Genomic DNA, 19,028 nt, shown 5'->3' on the forward strand with positions numbered 1-19,028 from the left:
TTCCCAAAGTGGATGGGAATGATTTCAAATCGCTGTGCTCGGTCACACAGGGCTCCACATCACACAATGATCCTGTATTGGGGATTATTTGTGGAATTTGACAACAAAATATCAACAGCACCAGCTCTGGGTGCTTTTTGGCTCGTGGTTCCATGACAGGCACGTGCACAGAGCTCAACACATCAGTCCACAGTGGCTCACAACATACTTGTAGAAAAAGCTCTACACACAATAAATTGTGAAATCTTAATTGCATGCACTCTTTCCGCAGTACTTGGTTGTAAGAGCTGTTGAAAAGTGAATAAATAGAATAGATTTTTCCTCCATGTTAAAATACACTGTGAAGTTTTATCTCCTAACCAATGTTTGCTGCCCAGAGCAGCTGTGGCTGCCCCTGGATCCCTGGCAGTGCCCAAGATCAGGCTGGACAGGGCTTGGAGCAGCCTGGGACAGTGGAAGGTGTCCCTGCCCATGGCAGGGGGTGGAATGGGATCAGCTTTAAGGTTCCTTCCCACCCAAACCATTCTGTCATTCTTTAATGCATATTTCAGTAATTTACTATGGATAAGGCAACATCCAAGATCCTTTTGTATTGTATGGATAGAAATTATTCTCCAGTTAATGAATATCATAAGAATATTTAGTTTTAGTCAAAGTATTTCCTTTGGACAATCTATGTTGATCAATGCCTGCTGGTTTTTTGTAATTACTTTGTAAGAAAATATGCAGCTGTATAGTACTTAATGGAATTAAATTAAATTCAGCATATAACTGCAGCCAAAAAAAAAAAAAAAGCACTGATTTGGCATAACAAAACAAAGAAGATTACTGCAGAAACCCCTGCTGTCAGATATATCAACATATTAGAAGATTAAATCAAGATTAAAATGTTTAAAATAATTGTGTTTCTAAAGATGCACAGAGCAGCAAAGCTCATGTTCTGTATCTTTGGTATCTACACAGGTTACAAAGCATTTGTAAAGTCCCAAAGTTAACATGATACATAACCCAAGTGAACAGCACTGAAAACAAAACATAGAAATCAGACAATTTAAGAACACCTATTTTAAAATTTACCTGTTACACTGAAATAAAATTTCAACTGGATTACCCCCTTCTCTCTTTTCTGGAGCAGTTTGGTGAGGTACTTTTGGCTACAAGCTGTGAGATGACCACTGCTATATCCCTGGTACATTACTGGATTTGATCTCACTGGAGTTGCCTCATGAAGCCCTTCATGAATTAAAACTGTACTGTGGAGGTTTTTCTTTCCAGCTGCATTATACTGAGTGCTCAACAGTAAATACCACTTAACTGTGACAGACTGCCATTACATTTAACAGCAGACCCTTTCCCCCTCACCACATTTAAACAAAACACACCCAAAGCAGCAGGACAAAACAACATCCAGTCACAGAGCTCTGGAACATTTGTCCCTGCTGCTGACATGGGCAACTGGGAAGGAAAAATATCTGTCTTTAAAAGCTCAGAATCACCTCTCATCCAATTGACAAGGACTGGGTAACTCATTTGTGTCACACCTGAAATCCAGAAAGGACAAACACCCACCCAAGGGCTGTTCTCTGGGAAAACTCAGCTCAAGACAGGTTAATGATGTGTCACCACCCTGGAACTGTCCCTGATCATTTGTTACACAGGTGGGTTCAGTCAAGGGAGATGCTTCCCCAGCTTTGGGATCCCAAAACCTGGCTCCATAACCCCTGAACATGCTGACATCAGTGGGGCAGTCAGGGGTAAATGGCAATACACTGCAACTCCCACTGAAACAGCTTCACTGAAGAGCTCTGCAACAGGAGTTCAACAATTTACTCAAAATAAAAAGAAAACAGCACAATGATGTGATCCAAACCGTGCACAAGACATCAAATACTAAAATTAATGTTCGATTGGCATGGTACATGGCTGCAAAGTAATTAAACTTATTCTTGTAAATATTATTGTCTTACAATATAAAGAACTAATTTTTAATCTTTTTTTCTTTCATATAAAAGGGGATTAATTTATGGAGCAAAAGGGTCACATGTTTCAGCAACATGTTCTTTTACAGTTCCTGTTGCACTGTCTGGCTAAAATCAAGCTAAAGAATTCTGTGAGAAACTTAAACATGAACAGGGATATGAAATGAGCTCCCAGTCTTGAAAGTTATTGGAAACTGATCTCTTCCTTATTAATACAATTCCCCATCATGTACAAAAAGATATCTCCATGTTCCAGAATGCAAACAGAGTTTTAATCTTTAATTATATTCTCAACCTCAGCTCTTCTGGAGAGAAGTACAGATGTGGGTCTGAGGATTATTGCTTTATTACATTATCATCTCCGTGGTATTTAATGAATATTGATACTTAATGCAGCTTTGCCATTACAGGCAAAGAAGAATTTCAGAACTGCACAAAACTTGTGATGACTTTTCTCAAAACAGAAAATACAGCCACACACTTCACTCTTCTACTCTTGAACACTCCAGGAGGAGGCCCAAAGCTTGGAGTCCTGATACTGAATTATTGCAATAACAACACTGGCTGTTAAATAACCCCACCCCTACTCCTGGTGTCACACTGAACTGAATCAGATTCATCATGGAATTTGGGTTGGAAAGGACTAACACAGCATGACTTGAACAAGTTCTCTTAAAAATTACAAAACTTACAAACATTTATTGGCTTAAGCATGTCCTGCCATTACCTTTAGAAAAACCTGCCTCTTTCTTACATACTGAAAATCCCTGAACTTAGGAAGCAATTAGATGATGCTGTTTATAAAACAAAATGCTGAAAAAATGCTTTCCTCCAAAAAACTCTTGGCAAAGGGCTCAGGATTTTTCCTTAATGCAAAAATGATAAATTATACAAGTTCCAAAGAATTTATTCTGGCACATCTGATGACTGGGTGTATAGTTTTTTATATATATATATTTTTAAAAGCTGTTAAAACCAGCAACTTTTAAATTTAATTTAATACTAAATCCTTCCTTAAAAGTCAATTTGAGTATCCTGAAGAATGCTCTTGACCAAAGCCAATGGAATCTGACAGTACTAATTATAGGACAGAACCATTGAACAGATAAGACATTAATGCTGTGACAGAACAACACTTTAAGTATGCTGGTATTAAATTAAGCTCCAATAAACACAGAGTTTGGGATATCTGTGCAGTTCTGTTCCAAATCCAGATGCACAAATACCTGCTGAGCCAGGAAATTAACTTTTTATGGAATCCACTCACTATGCAGCATCTTTAGCTAATGCAGTTCCAAAGGATGCAGAAAATATGGAATTTTGAATATTTCCTTTTCTTTTGAATATATCCTTCTTCTCTAGAAGAGTCATCCAGATGAATCCTGAGGTGTAGAGAGCAGAACAGAGACCTCCTCCATCTCACCCAGAAAAAGTAGAAACAAAGTGGCCATCCAGAGTCTCTATATGCTTCAGTCCTTGTTATCTCCTAAAAGAAAAGTTATCTCCACAGAATTTTTTGCTCATTCATCTAGAACAGTATCATGGGCAGCACTGTCTTTTCCTTTATTAAAAAAAAAAAAAAAAAAAAAAAAAAGAAAGTAATTTTGCTGGTGTGCTCCTAGCAACAGTGTACAAATTTACAGAGATTTTTACTCAATCTATTACAGTATTTTCACTGTCAAGTCAGGGCATACATCAGACCACAAGAGATTTACAAGACAAGTGGAAGAGCCTTAAAACAAAGAAACTGGACTTTCTTCTATTCAAACCTCTGTTCACTGAGCCTGAAGTTGTCCAAAAGAACAAGACTTCCACTTGTTTATAGTGCGCTTATTTCTTCAAAACCACTAAGTGACAACAAATGACCCATAAAGGGCAAGAGTCTCAGTACCTTCTGCGGTGATCAAGTTCTTGTTCTGGCAATTTTCTTCCAGACAGAGAAGACAGACAATCAATCTGGGAGCACTGAGAAAGCCCCACACAACACAGCTATCAAAATCACAGGGTTTTCAACTGAGACCCCTAAAAATTCCCATTAAAACTGACTGACTCTTGTGTGTCTCAAAAAATTCCACCGCAAGAGTACAGAGAGCATCCTGGGCTTCCTCTTTTTCTCCTTCCCCAGCTCACAGTGGCTCCCTGCTGCTGTTCTCCAGCTGGACAGTGACACACCAGATTCCCTGGGATCCCAGCAGGGTGGCCCAGCAGCAGGAATTACCCTGTGGACACCCTGCTCTCAGCACTCCCTAAGAGAATTCTGCTGCCTCAGGGTCTCAGAGACAACTTCCTAAATGCAAATTTGCTTTTGACACGTGGTGCCAAGCAAAGTAACACCACATTAATTAACTGCACCAATTACTACATTTCAAGAGGAAAAGAAAAGCGACGCCATCGTTTCCTATTGTCTTTATTTATTGATTCCCAAGCAGGAGCAGCCACCATGGTTTTCAGCAGGGCTGCACACAGACACTTCCCCAGGCACTGAGAGGAGCTGACAGCTCTCAGCACTTCAGCAAACACTGCCTTGAGATTCCTTAACAGAAGGAAGGAAGCAGCAGCCAGATGAGAGGCATGTGAGGGAACGCATCCATTAGCACGTACAGGAGATGTCTTGTTAATAGAAGACAGAAGGAGGGACAAAGCAGGCAGAGCAAGCAGCCAGCAGTTAGTCATTTTCTCACACAGATCATTTGGCTGGGAACGAGACACACATCAATCCAATCTTCCTTTCTGCGCTTTCAGAGCCAGGGAAAAACCAATACTGAAAAGCAAAACCCAACGCCAAAAGGCCTCTCTTCAAAACTGCTCAGCACCCTTACAAGTCCTCAAATAAACAGGGAGAAAATGCAGATTTTCCTCACAGCAGTTGCATAGGGCAGAGAACTTCCATTTTCAAAACCACCTTTGGATTCAAATTGCTGCTGTTTCAGATATTTACTAGTGAAGAACTAGAGGCTCTCACCTCCAAACCACAGCACATCAGAAGACAGCCTAAGGTTGGAGAGGAAAAAGTGTGAGGACCTGCCAAGAATCACTTTTGCCATCACTAAAACCCTTTCTCCAGCTCCTTCTGCGAGTATAAAATAGGAAGAGATGGCTGAGCCTCCAAGACAGGCTTGGGTTTGCTTTGTTTGATTGGTTTCTTTAAAAAAAAAAAGGCATTTTGGAGGGGAAAGAAGAAAAGCAGAGCAGGGATAGAGACTGAAGGCTCAAGTGAACAGAGAATTGAATAAAACTTGATTTTTCTGCTGTATCACTCCCTTTATGAGATGAAACACCATTTGGGATTTTTTAGTTTGTGGAATACAACCCAAGTCTTACCCCAGCAGCACATATCAAAGACCTGGATGAACAAGAAAATTGCTCAGCTTGCACCACTGCCATGGACAATGTGAAGTGCAAAAGCAAAAGTTACTCATGCAGTTTCTTCAAGGAACAGGAACATAAATAAATAGATAGTAAACTGCCCTCTAATAATGCCTGTAACTCAAATATAGACATGTTTACTATTAAACTAGCCATGTGTAAAATCTGCATAAGAATAAACTTGTTTTAGGAGATTCTTTGCCCAAATCATCACCCCTGATACCTCCTGAGCAAGTGTTCCCTGCATTCCTTTGCTGGCAGAAAGGATTTACTGCAGTGTTGATATTCACTCCAACCTGCTCTCCTGAAATGACATTTTGGCATACAGCTGGTTTCAACTACTTCTGTTTAAGAAAAGCTCAAGATAATATAGCTGCTCTGAACAACATTTAATAAACACTTGACTCATTGTTACTCAGCCCAATGACTTGTCACTGAACTTAATTTTAATAGCATACATCAAAGCAAAAACAGACCAAGAAACAGTTATCCCTTTCTTGATGAATTAATAAAGCTTAAAAAAAATCCTTGAATTGCCATGGGAATATTAGGATGCAGGATGTCCTTTCAAGGAGATCTGTAGTTTTGCATCTGGATGTTTCCTTCTTTTGTATTTTATAAAGAAAGAAGAGAAAAAAACCCCACTGCATGATTCATCACTATTTGCATGAAACTAGAGCAAAATCAAGATATTAAAATCCATTTGTCACACCTTTTTTTTTTTTTCTCTAAATACTTTTCATAAGCCTATTTCAATAAGTCTTTTCATAATCTGCTTCTGTCCTGTGCTGGAAACAAGATACTGAGCCCAACAGGTATTTGATTTGCCTTAATATCACTATTATTCTCTTAAGACACACTGAGATAGCAAAGAAGAACAAATATGGAAAGGTCAAAGAGGAGCCAGAGAGGAGGCAACCAGTGACAGATAAAGGGCCAGCTCAGCAGAAACACATTTTCCCTGTGAATAATGCTGGAAGTGGTAATAAGATACTGAAACATAATTCAACTACTGCTTAAAGTTTAGCTACCACACTAACATTTCAGTCTATTTTCAGATCCTAGGTAAATGCACCACTGAAGGAAAATCATCTGCAGATAACAAGAAATATAATACTTTTAAATATGTATGTTATGTATTCACATTAAGACTTACACAGCTGCAGCTGTTAAGGAACAGATTTTTCTACGCAAAAGTACAAGTTAGCTTTTTATACCTATTTCTAGTAACCAGAGATGCTGTGATTAAGAAATAAAACAAAAAACCACCAAAATACTTTAAGATCTCTGAAAAAACTGTGTTAACTGGTATACCAGTACTCCAGTTTATAGACTTCCTGGAGAAGGAAGTCCATTTGAAGCTCCAGATACCCCAACAAAGAAGGAAAACTAACCAGCCAGTTTGTCATAAGATACCTCTGCTCCATCCCACATACCAGAGAAACAACATCTGGTTTTCAAACCACTGCTGGAGCCCCCTTCAAACCATTCTCCTTTGCCTGATATATTGGTGAAACAATAGAGCATTTTATGGATTCTTGAATTACCAGCACTTTAAAGTTAATATACAAGGGAAAAGCTCTATTGACTCTGATTTTTTTTCACATTTCCTTTAAGAAAAAACCCTCTACATGTTGACCTGTGAAATCTGGTGACAACAGGGACTTTTACTATTACAGCTACAAGGTTTTTGGTAGCACAGTGTTTATACATCAGTGACTCTTGTTTTGTGAAGAAAAGCAGGCAGTTTCCACAAACTACAAAGATGCTCAGCACAATGAACAACTGCTTAGCACTTCATTTTCTACATAATAATCATTTTCTTACATGCAACTAAATATATTTCAGGCAGTTTATTAATTTATAAGCTTAGTTGTGCACATCTCTGTGTTTCTGGCATCACTACACACAGGCTGCTCAAAGTGTTGATACTCTCTGTCCTCAAACAGTTTCTAAGTGTCCTCATAATTGCTTGTCACCTGTAAAAGAGGTTTAGATCTGATGCAAAATTAACATATGGTGAACAGATGGACTCAGAACAGACGTTTGCCGAGAAAGTACTCACACCAAAGACTTTTTGGCTTCAGTCTTTTAGGACCTTCAGAAAGTCCTGCTTGAAGCTCCAAGTCACAACAATCAGGTGAGCATCATTCTTCAATGACAAGCTCGTGTTGCAAAAAGTTTTTTAATGACCTGCTACAAAGAGAACGTGTACGGAACAAAAACGCAAGCACGAGGTCACTTATTATGATGACTGAAAATTAAACCAAAAAACCAATAAGTTAATAAGAAATATTTCACCCCCCAGCATGGAAACTCTTCCAAATATTCCATTACTTACTGAGGAGGCAGGACAAGAGTTGTTGGCTGGGCTTTTGGTCTGCGCTTTGCAGAGACTCCCATCTGGTTGGCCGAACGTTTCAGAGATTGCTGATTCAAAAGGCCAGATGCCAGCCCAGCATGGTACTGCAACTGGATAAGAAAAAACATATATATATATTAAAATACACACCACTGCAGTACTCTGTCTCTGTCAGACCTCTGCTACCTGTGGCACCTGATTCAGATTACAGCCAGTCAGGAAGTTAGTGTGCGGTATCTCAGATATATCGCTCGGTGGAAGACAATAGGGACATGGACAAAGTCTGCTGTGGAACGGGGATGAGGAGCAAGTTATGCATTAGGACGAGTAAGATGGTGAATCAAGGACTTTCTCTCAACTCTCTCTTGAAACTTGGGCTTGCTTTTAAACATTGAAACTGTTTCTCCTCTCTAGGGACTAAACATTCTCACTTCAGGAAGAAGATAAGAGGAAGACAGATGCAACCCTTTCACAATATAAACCAGCTTTTTAGAAATAACACTCATCTTTTTCTTCTTAAACATAAAACCACAAAACATTTGCAAAGGAGTTTCTATCACTGTAAAAAAAAATCTTGCTTTTAAAATACCTGCTTGCACATCTCCATAGCACTGCAGAACAATTCACATTCAGTAGCTTTCTCCTCAAAACTTCTCTTTTCCTTGCCAATAAAAGACAAATTTTTGAAGGACACAACATGAATCGGCAGGATTTTGAGTACACTCCCAGAGCTCTCAGATGTAAGAAGAACTACAGGGCTCTGCCTGTCCTGCAACCACTTCCAAGTGCAACAAGTTCTCCTCTGAACACTTTCAATTACATTCTGAGTTCCCCATTTTTGAACTGGAAGGGGGAGAAAGATTCATTGTCAGACAAATGTGATTTTCTGCATCACTCCAGCACCTGGATCTATGTGTTCATAACATCGTCTGAAGATTTGTTCTGAGAAAGATGAATTGTTTCACAGTTAACCCCTCTAACCCCATGGTCTGCACATAAAAAATGGGTTATGGTCAGGAAAGTATAACTTAAAAATCTTCTGAAAATGAAGTTGTCTTAGACCAAGCTGTGCTACAGGGGCTGAGTGAAAAAGAGGGAAGCAAAGCTTAGAATTATGAACTCAAAACCACCTGTGAACAGGAGGGGAGCAGTCCATGAGCCAGTTTGACTCAGATGTCACTGCTCAGCACATCCAAAAGGATTTCTAACAGGCTCCTGCTTCCCTTGGCTGCTCCTTGTGCCACGTGAGCTCAACATGAAGACACATCACATTCCTAATGGGAAGAGAGCTGTGCTCCACCATGGAAGGGGGGGATTTTATTCCCCCAACCAATGGATTCGGCTCAAATTTGTTTTTCTCCGACAGTTTTCTGAAATGAAAAAAAAATCAATGAGAGCGATGGAGGGTCCATGTTTGAAAGGCCATGTTTCAGTGTCAGGGGCTTAGTTTTCAATCTTCACTACCTGAATGTGCAGGGAGTGCAATATGCAGGGAATTAAAGCCAAAGACAGCTCTGGCAGAAGAGCCATTGACTCCAGGAATACGCTTTTCCTTTTCCTTCCTGCATCTTTTTGTGCTGGTGACACCATCCACTGATCTTCCCTGTGCAGGTATTTCAAGTAAACAACATTATTTGGACATTTGCTCAGAGATGGAGGTAATCACTGGTACTAATCAGAGATTAATTTTAAAGGTAACCTCTTAAAAACATTTTATTACCTCCCAGCTGGTGACATTTAGTGGTTAGGCATTTTAAAAAACCCCAAAAACTACAAGAGGAATAAAAAAGAAATAGATTCTAAACCAAAATTTTGTTCTTCAAGGCTGACACCCAAGTGATTAAGTTATTTTTATTAATTATAAGTATTTCTTCCTAATCTACCTTTGCTCTTAGGAATGCAGGTCCAACTGTCAAAACCTGTAAGGGCCATTAAATATTTACCAAACCATCTTTATAATGGGAGAAAAGGTCAAAGTTAATAAAACTGACAGGCAGCTTCTGTCCAGCTTGATTTATACATTATTAAAGCATCACACACTGCACTGCACAGAGTGCTCTCTTTTTTGGGGACAGGGGGTGTTCACTGAAGGGATCAGGAAATTGTTTCTTAATCATTTTTCTGAGGAGCAGAAGCAAGACTGAAAATAGTGCAGGTATCAGAACTATGGCCAGGAGATTCATGGTCTGATGGATGATACAGGTGCCATTCAGTTCCCTGTTCTTAAAAAAATCAACACCTTTGCCAGCATCAACCATGAGAGAAATGTCAGCTAAAAACACACCAGCACCCCACCCAATTTTTGCTTACTAACAAGAGAATGCCATTTCCAAACACATTCTCTCCACTTTAGGGAAAAGTGCTGAAATGCACAGTCAGAGGATGCTGTGGGTGCTAAAAGGCTCCTGCAGGGAGGCTGAGATGAACTCATGGGACACAAATCCTTTTTGGGGTTAATGAGCACAGAGAAACTACATGGACTCAAGGAGTCATGAATCCAGGGAATGCTGGTGGCTTCAAGAACATTGGGGAGAAGGCTGTGGGCACAGGGGGTGACAGAGCCTTGGGCTGGAGCAGCAGAGCTGCTGTGTTCCAGCACATCTGTGGGGTCTGAGACCCCACAGCCAAAAATCGCAGAATCACTGAGGATCAAACCTGCCCTGCCCAGAGCATTCCCAACAACATTCCCAACAACCTCCCCCTGCTCCTGCACCTGTGCCCAGGTCTACACCAGCACAGTGAATACTCACTGAAATCCAACAACCTCCCTGTGCTCCTGCACTGTTGCCAGCTACACCAGCACAATGCTGAATACTCACTGAAATCCAACAACCTCCCCCTGCTCCTGCACTGTGCCCAGCTACACCAGCACAGTGAACAGTCACTGAAATCCCAACAACCTCCCCCTGCTCCTGCACTGTGCCCAGCTACACCAGCACAGTGAACACTCACTGAAATGAGCACTGCTGCAGTGCTAGGCAATCGTGGAAATCATCCCCCTATCACTGCAAAGGAATTCCCCATCACTACTGCAAGCATCCACGTTCTCCAGCTTTGGGGAATTCCACCTGGCTTGTGTGAGGCTAAGCTTTCCCTAATGAAATATTGTTCTGCATAATTTCAATAAGATCGATCCATTTTCCCCAATACATGCAGATGAAACAGAAAATCTATTTCAGAAAACCAAGAAATCAAAACCAGCAACAACAAAAATCAATTTACAACATTTAGCAGCCAGGATATACCCCAGTGCCAACTTGTACAGGTTTATGATGGATCTCATGATAGCTGATATTTTTCTTAAAACTGCAGTTCCAAGTAGATGTGTGAATTCTACATTTTAAAATCAAGTGACTCTTCTTAGGAATGTAGGAAAGGTACTGAAAGCAACACTTCAATATATATAAAAGCTTTACATGAAGCTAAATAAAAACAGAACTTGGAGTACTTTTAAATTATTTTTCAAGATTAATGATTTTTCTATGTTAATGGCCACATGGCTAGATTTTCTAGCACAAAATGCTATCACTAATATCTCACATTTTCAGTGTTCCTGAGTACATGATAATTATACTCCTATATTAACAGCTCTTAATCTTCCTCACTAAGTGAAAAGCATCAACAGAGAAAGCACTTGGGAGTCACTTTTCTCACAGCTGCAATTGTAAGGAGGACAATTTCTTCTTCTACATAAGATGTCTTTGGCTTTCACAGGAGCTATTGAAAAAAACAAAAAGGTGTAGTAAAGAATGACAGATCTGATTTAGCACAGAAAACATGAATATTTTTAAAGAACTTAATCACATAATATCTTTTCCTCACTCTACTCCAGTGACCCTTCTTACCAGAAATAAGGTAACACATCTCCTAAAACAATGAACATAACCAAAAAGAACCTCTATATCCCCCAAAAAATCCTGTCCTGTGCAGATGACCTTTAAGATTTGGAGCAGACAGAAAACTTCTGCTACCAGAACCCTGCAGAAAAGGCCCCTTTGTTCAGCTGAGAAGCACTGACCATATTGTGACAGGTTTCCATCTTAGCCTGTAGGGTTACTTTGCAGTGAATGTTATGAAACACAGACATGGGCAGAGTGCTCATTTAAAACTTTGAAAACTAAAGCTTCATCATTAGAATCAAGCTGGGTCTAGAGGTCTTTAGTTTACATAATTCATGGGCTGGAGATTTTGCATGTGCTGACTGCTGCCCAAACAAGTGAGTACACTGCACTTACTGACAAGGCCATCCAAAGTTGCAAAAATTGGTTGAAAGAAGGTAAGAATCAAGGAAAAAAAAGAAAAAAGCAATCAATTGGAGCACTAGCAACTGATCATGTCAGCTCACAGCTGCACATTACATTTTGCCATTAATTAAGGCTTTCTAAACACCAACACTTTAAAAAGTGAAATCACAAGAATGATTTTCTTTGTATTCACATTACCCTGTTATTCATTATTCCATTCTTATGTAAATACTTACTGATCATATATATAAACATAAAAACATTTTCTCAGATCCAGATAATGTAAAGTTTATTTCCATTCCTCCAAGGAATGCCTTTTAGAGAGGTGGCTGACAGATATTCACCCACTGTGGCATTTTCTGAGTTCACTGTAGTCCTGGTGATGCACATTTGCCTCCCTTAGCATGCACAGTGCTCTGCCCCTCATCATTAAACAACTTCTCCCTTGCAGATGAAAAGGGATTTGTTTATTATGATAAAACTCTACTTGCTCTTTTGAAAGAGCAATGAGCAAGCAAGCAGGACACTCCCACAGTTTCATCTCTGCAGACTAAAGTAGGCAAGAGAGAAATTATACTACCTTAATTGATATTTTTAAGCTTTTTTCAGATAATGAGGCCGGTTTGGAAATTCTCTTTTTCTCCGAACAACGTTTGATCATTTCAGGACAGCTGAATTCTTGACTTGACCAAAACAGCATCAATAAGCCAAAAGGAGAGTCTCCAATGTCTTTACTCATTGGTTTTCCTCTTGTTGAGCTGGGATGCAGGCTTCTCAATTAACAAAAAAACTAGGCAGTGTGTCTTTGCTCTATTTTATTTAATTTTATTTGTTTAATTAGGACACTTTACTCTATTTTTTAAAAGCATTTATGCCCCCCAAACACTTTCCAGTTTACAAGAGTGTTTAAGCAAGAGACACCTAGAGGAACAAAGGCTGCTCCCATCCCATTCTTTTTTAAATCCCTGTGGAAAAGTTATTACCCCTTTTGCCAAACACCCTGATCTGACTAATCTGTGACAGTAACGAGTTCACATTTCTCTTAGTGTCCCCTCTCATGCCTGGGCTGTGAGATGCCACGTCAGTGAACTGGAACATGGAGCAGCAGGCTGGGAACATCAGCCCTGCACAGGGCTTCTCTCTTAGGCCTCTCTCCCCCCTCCCTCCCTGACCTAGGGAGTTCAAAAACAAGCTGAGACATTTTTATTTATTTCTATATATAATGACACAATAGTAGAAAATGCATTGATACACATCCCTGTTTCTTTTAATGCCTTGTCTTTGCTTCAGGTTTTCTTCCATTGTTTCTGAATTCTTACTTTTGCTGAGAGTGCTGTTTTAATTAGTGTCAGATTTCAGCCCTAAAGTGTGCTCTTCCCATACTTTTCTTTCGAAAACACAGAAGTTCTGCTGATGAATGACTGCTGATGAATGCTCCCTCACTCCAATACTGCTTGCAAGTCTTTGGCTTTTAACCATGCAGAGATAGCAAATCTCATGGCTCTTTCTTCAAGGAATTGGTCAAAACTTCAGCATCTGCATCCTTGCTGCCAATAAAATGACCTGCACTGGTCAAAGTCTGCAAAAGCCTCTACTCCTCCTCCACCTTTTTAAAAAATGTTCTGGAATCCATTTAATAGCTACAGAAGTAACATATTCTTGCTCTTTGGATAATGTCAACACAAAGGGACACTACACAGCCACCAGGCTGGATTTTAAATGGGATCTAGTGTTTGAAATGGATAAAGAGGCAGAGTAATCATAATCTGGGGTTACAAGCTACTTTATGTACTCTTTAGAAGAATAACTGTATTTTATGCTTAAAATGTTTATACCTCCAGGTATTCTGAAGGGTTTGAACATACATATTTACTGAAAGATAACTAAATGAACTGGCATTTATTTCACTGTATATGCAGCTACAACATAGATACATAACAGAATTACAAAAAGCAAAGTAGAATTATTACATTGTGTTCTGCATCTAAATGACAAAATAAACCCAGGTGCAGTAACAAACAGCAGCAGCAGGTTATTTTCAAGCAACCCTGAGCTGAAGACAGGTGATGGGTACAGAGATTGTCCAGAATAGGTAAACGGTCTTAATGCCACTTTGTGGGGTCTATTCACAATTGTGTGTTCCTTTAATGGACTTCATTAAAGTCTAAAGTCCCAAGAAGTGCACATGATCAATATCTGACAGAAAATCCTAATTCCTTTTTGGCAGAAGCATTATCTTTGTATAGGACAAACAATCTGTAGCAGGGGAAAGTCATCATTAAACTCCAAGATAAGGACACAATTAGTACCTTTCTCCAGAGCTCCATGCTCCCTTAAACAGCCACCAGAACTCTGGAGACACAGCTCTCCTGCTAAAATGAGTATTTTCTAAAGCCCTAGACTAAATCTTTGGTGTCAGGGGCTCAGGTGGCAGCTGTGTCAGTATGAAGAATGACCTGCTGCCTCTGTGACAGGGGGTGCTCAGGTGCTTAGACAAGAAATGGGAAGCATAAAGCTCAAATGGCAGAATAAAGGGCTGCAATCAGGCACAGAAACACTCCCCAAACTGTCCAGCACCATGCCATGATTTGCAGCTCTGAGGGGGACTTTTACTACAGCAAACGAAGTGCTCTACAGACAAATCAAGAAATTAATACTCTTCAATAAAATGTCTACATGGTGCAGCTTATGTAAATCCAACCAGCACAGCGCACAATCAGAGAAAGGGGCAGTCAAAGCAGAGATGAGGGAAATCCATTCGTGGGTAAGCAGTGGAACAGTAATAACAACACCCAGTACTTGTGCTGCTGATTTATTCTTTCCCTAACTCGCTCAATTTAATTATTTTAACTTCCGTTAAATGCCCTTCTTTAGCTTTGGTGACTTGCACAATAATTAAAATGCACAGTATCTTTAGCCTTTAGGCAGATACCCATACTGAGTGTCTGACAACAGCCCAGCTGAGGGTTTTCCTGCCAGCACAGGGAAACCTGGCTTTCCTCAGCCTCCTGTGCCTTTCCTGAAGGGGAAATTAGAAGATCACAACTCCACAGTCCATCCCAAGGCTCTGCCAAGCTACACCAGACATCACCACTCTCTTCTGCTCCAGGTGACCACCCCACTGCACCAGCACAGCAGAAAGGGCTGAAGGAATATTGTTTAAACTGAGCTGAAGTTGCCAAATTAGGAGGTAATTCTTCCTCAAATGGTTACTTTTGCTAATATCTTTCTTTACATCCAGCAGGCATCCTGAAGCAAGGCTCCAGGGGATGCTGATTTCCAGCCTGTCAGAGACAAGCAATTAAAGCTTGAAGCTGGAGAATTCTGGAAGAGAATGCATGAGGCCTATTCCCCTGTAAGAACATTCCTACTACAGCCGCAGGATATTCATGACCAGATTAATTTATCCATCTTTTCTAGACACTATGAAGTAACCCACAGAAAATATTTATCTACAAATAAGAGCCAATCTTAAATTTAAGGTCACTGTTATCACTAATTAAAGTAAGAGGTTTTAACTCTCATCCTTCCCATGTAACCAGAGACTTTTACAGAGACAAACCCTGGAATCACCACAGGTGTCTGGAATTGTGAAAAATCAGATTAAAAAGACAGACATCCAAAAAATAAGTAGACATTTATAAAAGTCTTAGGCAAATTACCTCTTCAGACATCAAAGAATTAAGTTATGAATGTTTCTGGGCATGCAAAAAGAATCTATCAGGTTTGATTGATAAAAGTGTAGCTTTTAACTAAGACTGAAAAAATGGAAGACTGGCAACATTCTTTTCCAGAATAATATGCTTCCTCTGCTTTTTTCCAGCATAGTGCACATAAATCAAAGAAATGTTAAAGAGGCCCATACATCACAAGTTGGCATTTCTAAACTATTTACAAAATCTGTTATAGTCAAGAGGATGGAAAACATAAAAGTGTGACCAGCAAAGTTCCTGAAAGACAAAGGTAGTTCTACCATCCCAGCAGGGTAAAGGTTGGAAACTCTTGATTGTAGACTTTAAAACCATTAAACCAAGACAACCCTGACAATGTGAGGTTGCAAGAAGCAAACAGGATGGTGTTATCAGCCAAATCTTGTGACAACTAAACCAGAGCACTGAGTGACATGTCCAGGGATGGTGACTTCACCTTCCAATGCCTGAGCAGCCTTTTTGTGGAGAAATCCTTCCTCGTGTCCAAGCTGAACCTCTTTGGAAAGTGCCCTAAGGAGGTTTGAAGTACAAAAGCAGGGCTGACCTCACTGCAGACAGAGAGCCCCAGAAACAGCTCCAGTGCTGAGCTGTGCATCCATCACATCTTCACATCCCCACATCTATGCACGCAACAGATTTCAATAGATTAGGTTTTCCTCAACAACTTTCACAGATGAGAATCTCATGTCCTCTTCTGAAAGGAAAGAAGTGGATTATGGAAAGTTTATGTGTCCATCTGTTGGAGATGTCACACTCTGACTAGAGAGTGCAAAAAGCACAGAGATGTTTTACAACCAAATCCCAAACTTACAGTAGTCTGAATGAGTGAAGAGCCATATGCTTTGCAAAAAAACACCTCTTTTGCTACACATTTTTTTGCCACAGCACAAAGAGTAACAGTTCGAAAGCTGCTGTAATCTTTATTTCTGAAAATAGATCATATATTCTTACTCTCATCTGCCACACTCGGGTGAGTTACTGATAGGAAACTGGAAAAACAAGGAAATACTACTCTGGGAAATGCAAATTAAAGACACTCTGCACTGCAAGGAGATACCTGCAGCTACAGAAAAGGAGCAGCTCAGAGAGCCCAGGACTGGGATGATGCACAACAGAAGGTTTGGTGCAATGACACCTGAAATGTTTTTACAGTTTTCTCTGTTGGAGACTTGCAGTGGGAGCATTTGAGATGAAGCTGGGGGACCTCAGAAATAACTTAAAGAGTAAAACAAATGGAATACACTTCATCCTATTTTCATGGGAGCTTATAATGATATTATAATTAACTCAATTACACCACAAGATTAATAGCCTTTAAAACGCTCCCAGTCATTCATTACAGGCCTAATTAAAACTCTCTTTTGGTGCTGAGCCAGCAAGAAATACAAAATTACTTACTAGCAACCATATAGAAGTATACAAGATATTACCTTTACTGTGCTGGTGTTTCCATGGTCACAATTCAGTGTGAAGTTTGGGGTTGGGTTGTTTGGGTTTTTTTAAATATCAAAAACAAAAAGAAAAAAGGACAAGATGCACTTTAGAGGCTCCAACACCTGCAGCAGCATATCAGCTCACTACAGCTAACCAGTTTATTTCTAGTTTTGCTGCAACAGTTAAGGGCTTCTACAATAGCAGATGCCTTTCCTCCCACACATCAATTAATTTGCAAATGCGCTCAGGTTGTAGAAATAATGAAGTGCTGAATGCTTCTCTATTGACAAGTTTTGCTGTCAGGAGGTGGATGCTGTGGGCGAGGTGCTAAAATCCTCTGCTTCTCTCTGCGTGCCAAAGGAAAGACACCACACGGAACTTGGACATGAAACTTGCTCAACAGCTAACAGGGCACATCAATTACTTTATTTACTCCTCTCTTGCTGGAACCAAAAGGAAGATATCCTCTCCAAAAGCTGTTTATTGTCTTTATTTAGGTATTTATAACACACCGTTTTACAGGGAGGTGGGAGGTTTTATGCTGACCCAAGAAACATGGTGTATTTGAGGAGAAAAGTAGTATTTTTCATGTATTTTTAGGTATGCTAAAAAAGTTACATTAAAATTAAGGTTACAAGTGAAGAATTCTGTAACGAGGAAATGCTTCATAAAGCCTGTGCAATCTAATTCAGTCTGCCTGTGCTAAGGATTCAGACTTTCATTATGTGCTTCTTTCCAGACCTCCAATTATAAGAGTCTGCAGGATCTCATGGATGAAGAGGCAGTTACTCAGCACCGTTTTCATGCACAGAATGTTATTTGCAGATCTCACACAATGCCCACACTTCTCCTCTCAGATGCCTTCTACCATATTTTCCTGCTTTATTCTGCTTCTTTACAAATACAGTTAAATTTACCTTCACAATTCTTATTCCACTCATGCTGGGTGTGGATCTGAGGAATCTCAGATTTTTAAGAACACTAAATGTTTTTACTACATACTTACTATATTTGTAGTAGAGTTTCCATAGATAATGACTGCAGTCAGGTGCTGAGCAAGTCTTTGAAGCAGCCAGAGGAGGCTTTCAGCCAGGTCATGGCAAGGTTGGAATCTCTATCCCCACTTCTACCACTTGAAATAAAGGATTAGTCTGGAGCAGTTAATTGTAACTTTCTGTCTGGACCAGCCACCAACTGGAAACAAAGCACATCCTGCCAGATATTCTCCACAATCAAGTTAAAAAAATTGAAAGTTACTGAACTTTCAGACAGATCCCAGACTATTCCTCTCCAATTCTTCCTATCCTAAATTACCACAGGTGTTTAAACCATTCACCTCAGCAGCAGTCCAAATTTGTTAAACTTTTATTTTCAATTACTGATTTTTTTTGTTTGTTTGCTATAACGAAGAATCCTCTTACCCACTTTCCCTCCAGAAGATATTGGTAAAAAGCACATGACCCATCCATTATCTTTTCTTTCATGACTGGAATAAATTGACTTGTTTGATCATACAGAAGGAGCACAGGAACCCAAATGCTTCTGGCTCAGTTCTCACACCTCTCAGCTAGAAAACCTCATATTAATAAGCACTAGACAAAAGGTAACTAGGTAGTTTTAAAATTAAAATGAGGCTTAAAACCATTTTCAAGTGTTAATAACTGAAAATGTTATTAGTAAAGGTACTAACAGGTAAGGAAATTTGCTGTTAAAAATAGATGATTTTCTGCTTTTTAAAATATGCAATTTTCAGGCTGACCTTGTTCCTTTTAAATTTTTATAGCATCTTCAGTTCCAATTTGAGATTTTCATATGGGGTAGGCAAACCTTCTTATGTTCTGTATTAAATGCAAGACACCTCCTTGGCATGATCTGCAATATTAATAATATAACAGTACCAATTTCAGGAGCAGCACTGTAGCATCAACACATG

The 19,028-nt window shown here is 39.7% G+C and overlaps 1 protein-coding gene across 1 annotated transcript in view; it reads right to left on the reverse strand.

Annotated features, from left to right (window-relative positions):
- The window catches only part of MED27 (mediator complex subunit 27), an 84,158-nt gene that overhangs the window by 43,611 nt on the left and 21,519 nt on the right, over positions 1-19,028 (reverse strand). The window contains exon 3 of the mRNA XM_041475158.1: positions 7,687-7,817. Coding sequence (XP_041331092.1) covers positions 7,687-7,817 — 131 coding nt within the window. The remainder of the gene's footprint in view (positions 1-7,686; positions 7,818-19,028) is intronic.

The sequence above is a fragment of the Pyrgilauda ruficollis genome, unplaced genomic scaffold (genome assembly GCF_017590135.1).
Source record: "Pyrgilauda ruficollis isolate IOZ18807 unplaced genomic scaffold, ASM1759013v1 scaffold34, whole genome shotgun sequence".
Lineage (NCBI taxonomy): Eukaryota > Metazoa > Chordata > Aves > Passeriformes > Passeridae > Pyrgilauda > Pyrgilauda ruficollis.